The 8,261-nt window shown below is 41.9% G+C and overlaps 1 protein-coding gene across 2 annotated transcripts; it reads left to right on the plus strand.

Moving 5' to 3' along the window:
- The first annotated feature begins 190 nt into the window (after window positions 1-190).
- Window positions 191-6,845, plus strand: DDX5 (DEAD-box helicase 5). Of its 2 annotated transcripts, XM_036339954.1 has the most exons (13): window positions 191-421; window positions 1,654-1,819; window positions 2,171-2,267; window positions 2,352-2,485; window positions 2,590-2,655; window positions 2,871-3,012; window positions 3,096-3,256; window positions 3,364-3,536; window positions 3,895-4,005; window positions 4,249-4,310; window positions 4,397-4,456; window positions 5,701-5,925; window positions 6,140-6,845. In XM_036339954.1, the coding sequence occupies exons 1-13, from the start codon at window positions 378-380 to the stop codon at window positions 6,424-6,426; spliced, it is 1,728 nt and encodes a 575-aa protein (XP_036195847.1). In that variant the 5' UTR covers window positions 191-377; the 3' UTR covers window positions 6,427-6,845. The 2 variants fall into 2 exon arrangements, with proteins under 2 accessions (XP_036195847.1, XP_036195848.1); XM_036339955.1 differs by lacking the exon at window positions 4,397-4,456.
- The last annotated feature ends 1,416 nt before the right edge of the window (window positions 6,846-8,261 follow it).

Consider the following 8,261-nt stretch of genomic DNA (forward strand, 5'->3'; position numbering starts at 1 on the left):
CCCAGGCAAGAAGGGGCAGAAAAACGGGCGAATCTGAGGGAGGGGCTGCGGGGGGAGGGGCGAGAACATGGCGGATTCCGGAACGCCGGCGGGCGTTGCGGCCTCTGCGCAGGGGCGGGGTGATTAGGTCATAGAGCGGTTCCCAGCATCCTCTGCGGCCGAGGAGGCGGTCCAGCCTATAAAACCGGCTGCCGGGACGCGGCCGGCACCTCATTCATTTCCACCGGCCTGTAGGCGAGCAGCTCCGGCTCCTATCATCGCCGTCCTTCCGCCGCTGCCGCCCCCGCAAGGCTTCGCTATCGCCGAAGCCGCCTCCAGCGACTCGTCGCACCCGATTCTCTCCACTTCGTTCCCCGCCAACCGCAATCATTGACGCCATGTCGGGCTATTCGAGTGACCGGGACCGCGGCCGGGATCGAGGGTGAGTGTGGGAACAGATCTGTCAGGCCCGGCGGGTGGGGGATGGGAGATCGATGAGGTAATGAGGGGTGGGCAGCGACGGGAACCTATTTTTCAACCTAATTTTTGGGCCTCATCCGTCGAAGGATTGCGCCATTTCGATATTTGCCCAAAGCTGACTGAAAATTTTTTCTGTTAACGGCCGTCGACTTCGCCTTTAGTTTGGGAGGGGGCTTTGGGGCCTCGGCGATGAGGCCGCTGTGGAGAGAATTCGGAGGAGCGTATTGCAAAGGGAGGGAGACGCGACGCTTCGAGGCGGGCGAAGTCGCCGCTGCTAGGTGCTACTTTCGAGACGCGTTTTAGGGGCCCCGGGAATTCTGTGGGAGCGGAGAGGGCCGCCTCCGAAGCCATGAGTGCGGCGGGGGCAGGACGAGGGCCAGCGCCACGGGATTAGGCCATGTGGCGGGGCCGCGGGTACAAAATGCCGCTGCCGGACATGGCGGCGCCTTTGTTACCCCGCCCGGCGGAGGAGCTCAAAATGGCAGCGGCGAGAAAATGTGGCGCAGAGAGAAATGCGAGACAAAGGGGGAAGCGCCGCCCCAGCGGGAACGCCGCCCGGCCGACTCCGCCCGGGCCGCGACTCCTCCCCCGGTAGTCGCCGGCTCCTCCTCTCTCTCTCTCTCTTTTTTTTTTGTTATATAATTTTGCTACCGGGATCGGGAGCCCTTCCGCGGGATTCCCCTAGTCGATTGGCTTTCCCAAGTGTCCCAGAGGCCCCCGCCGTCCACGTTCTGCTCTCCTTGACTGTTCTGGCCCGTTATTCATGAAAACCAAGGCTTCTTGGCTTGAAAACAGCTGGTAAAGAATATCACCGCTAAGCTCTTCCCGTCTTGTATTGTCTCCCAGATACTTAATTCTCGAGCTCGTGGGAAAGACTGGTAGCCAGCCACAAGCTGTAGTCTATCCGTGTAATCTAAGCTTTTGGCCTTTGGGCAGCCAGTTTCCGACCTGATAAATCCTGGGCTATTGACTTGGCTTCTGTAGTGTGTAGTTCGGACAAGGGGAAATGAAACCTGGGGTGCTAATTGTTTGCAGAATGGTCATCACTAACGACAGGGCTCTCTCACACTACTACAAGTCTTTTATTGATCTTTAGGCTGTGCCGAGCGGATGGTAGGTTGGTGTGTATACACATTGCTATGTAGACATTTGAAAGCATTAGGTTTTCTTGGTTTGTTTTGTTTTTAATTTCAGGTTTGGTGCACCTCGATTTGGAGGAAGTAGGGCAGGGCCTCTATCAGGAAAGAAGTTTGGAAACCCTGGGGAGAAACTAGTTAAAAAGAAGTGGAATCTTGATGAGCTGCCCAAATTTGAGAAGAATTTTTACCAAGAACACCCTGATTTGGCCAGGCGCACAGCGGTGAGTAATTTCATGTAGCTTCATCAAGCTTACCTAAAAAATAACATAGTAAATCAAAATCAGTAAAGAAATGTCTTCCAAATGACCAAATTGTTGGAAATTCATGCTAATTTGTTGGGGAAGAAGTGTTACTCACTTTTGGAAACAGATGGCTTTGAATTTTTTCTACTTAGGATGATTGAGTGTAACATAATAGGTGCTTTGTGTGTCAAATGAGGTTTTCATATGTGGATCCAGATTTAAAATGGCCATGTTGAAGTATCTAATAATTTATATACTTAGGGGTTTACTAGTTGCATATTTAAGTTAGGGGAACTGTCATAAGATTTAACTAAATTGTTTGTTTTGTAGCAAGAGGTAGAGACATACAGAAGAAGCAAGGAAATTACAGTTAGAGGACACAACTGCCCAAAGCCAGTTCTGAATTTTTATGAAGCAAACTTCCCTGGTAAGTGCTAGTTTTGAGTTTTCTTCCTTTTTAAAAACCTTTCTCTTGGCAATACTAATTTTTCTAAATTGCTACTAATTGCAGCAAACATCATGGATGTGATTGCAAGACAGAACTTTACTGAACCCACTGCTATTCAAGCTCAGGGATGGCCAGTTGCCCTAAGTGGATTGGATATGGTTGGAGTAGCACAGACTGGATCTGGGAAAACATTGTCTGTAAGTTTGGAGAACTTTTGAGATGTTTGGAAGGAATGGATTGGGAATCAAAAGAAACTGGAAGTATTTTAACATACCTTCTGTTCTCTGTTACCCTTAAATAGTATTTGCTGCCTGCCATTGTCCACATCAATCATCAGCCGTTCCTAGAGAGAGGTGATGGGCCCATTGTAAGTATATTTTTTTCTTTCAATTTTTGGCCAGAAGTTTAGTGTGGAGATCTTGTAGAATATATAACAAAGGACACAATTTGTGGTTTTATGTACAGATACTAATTATCTTACTCGATTTAGTTGGATATTGTCATCTGTTGGTATAACAATTAGTTTAAAAGCAGGCTCCAGGATTCTTCTAAAAGCTGCTTTTACTTCTTGTTCCTCTTTAGTGCTTGGTGCTGGCACCAACTCGGGAACTGGCCCAGCAGGTGCAGCAAGTGGCTGCTGAATACTGTAGAGCATGCCGATTGAAGTCTACTTGCATCTATGGTGGTGCTCCCAAGGGACCACAAATACGAGATTTGGAGAGAGGCACGTAACAAAAAACAAGATTCTTTTTGTCACTTGATGCTATGAAAAGTTCTAGATGTCTTAGTCTCTGTGTTTCATTGAAGGTGTGGAAATCTGTATTGCAACACCTGGAAGACTGATTGACTTTTTAGAGTGTGGAAAAACAAATCTGAGAAGAACCACCTACCTTGTCCTTGATGAAGCAGATAGAATGCTTGATATGGGTTTCGAACCCCAAATAAGAAAGATTGTGGATCAGATAAGAGTAAGTGCCCAAACATATATTTCTTCAAACTTAGCTCTAAGTTTATTCTTAGAATACAAGATTGGTTTTTGTTTGTTTGTTTGTTCTTCTAATTCAAAATTCTTTAGCCTGACAGGCAAACCCTAATGTGGAGTGCAACTTGGCCAAAAGAAGTAAGACAGCTTGCTGAAGATTTCCTGAAAGACTATATTCATATAAACATTGGTGCACTGGAACTGAGTGCAAACCACAACATTCTTCAGATTGTGGATGTGTGTCATGATGTAGAAAAGGATGAAAAGTAAGTTATGTCTTACATAAAAACAAATGCTGTGTAAATTCAGTTCCTGTTTTATAGGTTATCTTAAAAGTGACTTTCAGGTGGGTGTAACCTGGATATGTTAATTTAAAACTAGCCCGTCAGTCTTTCTAAAAATTATTGCTTGCTTTATTCAGGTAATTGGCAATCACTACAGAATTCCTGTAGGACATGGAACTCAAGTGTCCTGTGGTTTATTTAAGGGCAAAGGGTATAATTGCTTGATAAGTGATTACTAATCAGGTGCCTCCCTTTTTATTTGTAGCGATTTACATTGACCATAAATTCATGGTCACACCATGGACTTTCTAAATTGACCACTTTTTTTTTTTCTTTCAAGACTTATTCGTCTGATGGAAGAGATCATGAGTGAGAAGGAGAATAAAACCATTGTCTTTGTTGAAACCAAAAGAAGATGTGATGAACTTACTAGAAAAATGAGGAGAGACGGGTATGTGGGCTTCCTTCATTGGAGCAGATGTATTAGAGCTGAGTTTAGGGGAAGGACAAACTTAGATCAGGAGTGATGGATTTGAGTTTTGTGGATGGGAATCATCTTGTAAGTAAAACTATAACGTTATTTCAGGTGAAATTGGAGGGATCTGTGACCCCCAAAATGGCTAGGTGTTAAACTAAAACCTATCAGGTGTTACTGTATATGTGAGTCCACTAATATAATTTCTCTCTAATTTAGGTGGCCTGCCATGGGTATTCATGGTGACAAGAGTCAACAGGAACGTGATTGGGTTCTAAATGGTAAGGATTTCAAATGAAGATCCCCTCCCCACACCTAGGATTTTTCTCAGATTAATGATCATATATATATGTACCTTGTCTTGCAGAATTCAAACATGGGAAAGCTCCTATTCTGATTGCTACAGATGTGGCTTCCAGAGGGCTAGGTTAGTACAAACTCAAATTCATGGCTTAGTTTTCCGGAAGATCTCCATACAATTTTTAAAGAAAGTTTATTGCTTTCTTTAACCTCTGCATTTTTCTAAGTTTTTTTTTCATATAAAGGTGCAGTCTTTGTGGCAAGGCCTAGGCATGACAATCGGAGGACTCGAGGGGGATGGAGGACTAGTGATCGGCTGGCTGCTTCCAGTCGATTAGAGAGGTGAAAACTGAAAGTGTGCCAGTAATCTTCAAAAGGCAGAACATACCACCTCTGCCGCATAAACTGTTCTCTCCGGGGGAAAAAAAATGGAAGTTATCCTCACAGTTCACTGCCGTGGTATTTCTTCTGTCCCATGCTTTGCATGACTGCCATGGTACTGCATTGTTTCAGACTGTTTACTGTGATCTGTGAGTCTTTGAGTTTCAGTGAGTTTGCTGAAATGTCGAAGAAATATTTCCAAACTTCAATGTTCAATGACATTTTTGTTCAAGTTTGAAATGGAGAGAGCAGCTTTAAAAGGTACTAAAAGCCTTTTACAAATTGGTGAGTACTGGCACATGAGCCTCTAGAGCAGGAACAACTTCCCACACTTAGTCAGTGGGAAAATAAAACTGCTTTGAAAGTTCCTCCCTCACCTACACAGTAGTCGTCATGTCGAGACCTGCCAGAGAGAGAGACATTCTCAAGTGAATCCTGGCTTCTTGGAAGTGCTTGCCTAGACGAGACACAGTGCATAAAAACAACTTTTTGGGGACAGGTATGTTTTTCTTGCAGCTGCAGTTGTAAGGTCTTGGCAAGACAAGCAGTGTGGCCAGAATTTTGAACTTCTGATGAGTGTGTAATGCAAAGGACCATGTACATTTTTGTTTAAAGGTCCTCAAAATGAGCACATGAAGAGGTTGCTGTGAACCTTTAAGTGGCCCTACTGCACAGAAGCATTCAGATGTCACTTGACCTATACGGGGACTTACTGATTTGGGGATGTGTTAGGGAATACACATCCTTTTGACAGGTGCTATCATTGGGTGGGCAATAACACAGATGAAGTGTGCTTTTTTTTTTTTCCTCCCTTTTTTTCCCCCCCAACCTCAATGGTATTCCTTCAGGGAACGGATAACCATTTTAACTATTTTTTGCAGCCCGTACCTTCTTGGGAATACAAATGTCTAACTTTTTATTTTTGGTCTGGCTGTTGTGGTGTGCAAAACTCCATACATTGCTATTTTGCCACACTGCAACACCTTACAGATGTGGAAGATGTGAAATTTGTCATCAATTATGACTACCCTAACTCCTCAGAGGATTATATTCATCGAATTGGAAGAACTGCTCGCAGTACCAAAACAGGCACAGCATACACTTTCTTTACACCTAATAATATAAAGCAAGTGAGCGACCTTATCTCTGTGCTTCGTGAAGCTAATCAAGCAATTAATCCCAAGTTGCTTCAGTTGGTTGAAGACAGAGGTTCAGGTAAGACTATAATCTTCAATAAGAAATGTTGGTGGTTTTGTATTTCATAATTGTCTACAAACCCATTTTTAAAAGGGATTGGCAGGTGAGTGAAACGGGTATGACACAAGTAGAAAGTGATCCTCATCTCTAGTGAGAGGCACCTAATTCCTTCTGTGTTAGAAATTATTTGTGCCACAGAAATAATCAGCTTGCAATTATTTTTTCTTAACAGGTCGTTCCAGGGGTAGAGGAGGCATGAAGGATGACCGTCGGGACAGATACTCTTCAGGCAAAATGGGTGGATCTAATACCTTTAGAGACAGGGAAAATTATGACAGAGGTTACTCTAGTCTGCTTAAGAGGGATTTTGGGGCAAAGACCCAGAATGGTGTTTACAGTGCTACAAATTACACCAATGGGAACTTTGGAAGTAATTTTGTGTCTGCTGGTATACAGACTAGTTTTAGGACTGGTAATCCAACAGGGACTTACCAAAATGGGTATGATAGCACTCAGTAATATGGAAGTAATGTTCCAAATATGCACAATGGTATGAACCAACAGGCATATGCATATCCTGCTACTGCAGCTACACCTGTGATTGGTTATCCAATGCCAACAAGATATTCTCAATAAGACTTTAGAAGTATATGTAAATGTCTGTTTTTCATAATTGCTGTTTATATTGTGTGTTAGCAGACAAGATAGTTATTTAAGAAACATGGGAAATGCAGAAATAACTGCAGTGCAGCAGTAATTATGGTGCACTTTTTCGCTACTTAAGTTGGATATTTCTCTACATTCCTGAAACAATTTTTAGGTTTTTTTTGTACTAGAAAATGCAGGCAGTGTTTTCACAAAGTAAATGTACAGTGATTTGAAATACAATGAATGAAGGCAATGCATGGCCTTCCAATAAAAAATATTTGAAGACTGAATTAAGTGGAAATTGTACTTTATTTTACATATATAATGTCATGTAAAACTGCTTAGGTGGTCTGTTGGTTTTGTGTTGTTTTTCTTTGTTTTTTTAAATAAAAAACTATCGATAATTTAGTTTGGGGAAGTGGGGAGATCAGAAAGCCTTTGAAGTCATCTATTTATATTGCAAGAATTAAAATGAGATTTAGGTTAATTTATAATTCTAGGCTAAATTGTGTAATGGCATTCTGTCAGTACCTCCCAACATAATAAGGTGAGTCATTTAGTAGCCTAATTGTTTGAATGGTGAAATGAGATATTAAAGTAGATAGGAAATAATCAACTAACTGTATTGCCCCACCTTCAAACTGGTTAGTGTGGGAACATAGATGACTGTTCTTTTGGCAAAATTCATTTAATAGCTCCAAAAACTTACTTTTTTGAAGATTATATTCATGCTCTTGTCCTTTGTGAATTACTGGAATGTTGAGCAAAGCTAAGACCACCTTTAAAGATAAGGTTGGCAGGAGCTGTTTTAATTTGTTTTCTTAGTGCAGATTCTAGTCTTCACAGGCTCCCAGGGACTCTTAATTGCAGTCACACTGGGGAGTCATTGAATGTCTTTCCAATAATCCAGGGAACTCTACAGCACTTCAAACTAAGGTCTATTCATCTTTGAACACACAAAAAAAATCCTTATCAAAATTAATGGTTAACCAAGAGGAAGTAACATAACCAAAAGCACAGTGACTATAGTACAAGTCTTGTTAGTGTCAACATGGGTTTATTGCTAGAAAGATCCAGGAACTAGCTCTAGATTTAACTTCAGCTCACCAATATTTCTTTGTTTCACTAATAACTAGAAGTAGGTCTGATTGTCTACCCAGAAAGTGGTATATATGTTCTTTTTGCCAGGAGAGAAGTCTTAAGACATTTAAATTCTGATAATTAAACTGAGGCTTTAATTGGCGTTAATGCCTTATCTCTGAAATAGAGTTTGTGGAGGGGGAGGGAAGTATTTTTAGGACTAATACATTGAAAACTGATAAACCTTTAACAGTTTTCAGTAGCATGGTAGGTCAAATTTGTAATGACAATTCATAAGCTTTCAGGGTAGGTTGGAATTAACATTTTACTGTTTAATGTCTACTGTGGGCCTTTAAATTTGTAAACACTTAATTGAAATGATTGTGGGGCTGTGGGAAACATTTATCTATTTACCTTTGAAGTAAATTTTAAAAGACAGTCCACTTTTTAGCATGTGTGTTGTGTCCAGCCTGTGGTTGTCTTTAATAAATGTTTTTTTTTTCTCCCCATTCTCTCTCTGATTTATTTGCGTATAGGCCTCTTTGGTGCGTTTCTTGAGTGTGGGAAACGTACATTAATAGCACCCAGCTTTGCAGTTAATGTAATTGCTTCCTACCAATCGTTTT

The sequence above is a fragment of the Myotis myotis genome, unplaced genomic scaffold (genome assembly GCF_014108235.1).
Source record: "Myotis myotis isolate mMyoMyo1 unplaced genomic scaffold, mMyoMyo1.p scaffold_m19_p_17, whole genome shotgun sequence".
In the NCBI taxonomy this organism is placed as follows: Eukaryota; Metazoa; Chordata; class Mammalia; order Chiroptera; family Vespertilionidae; genus Myotis; species Myotis myotis.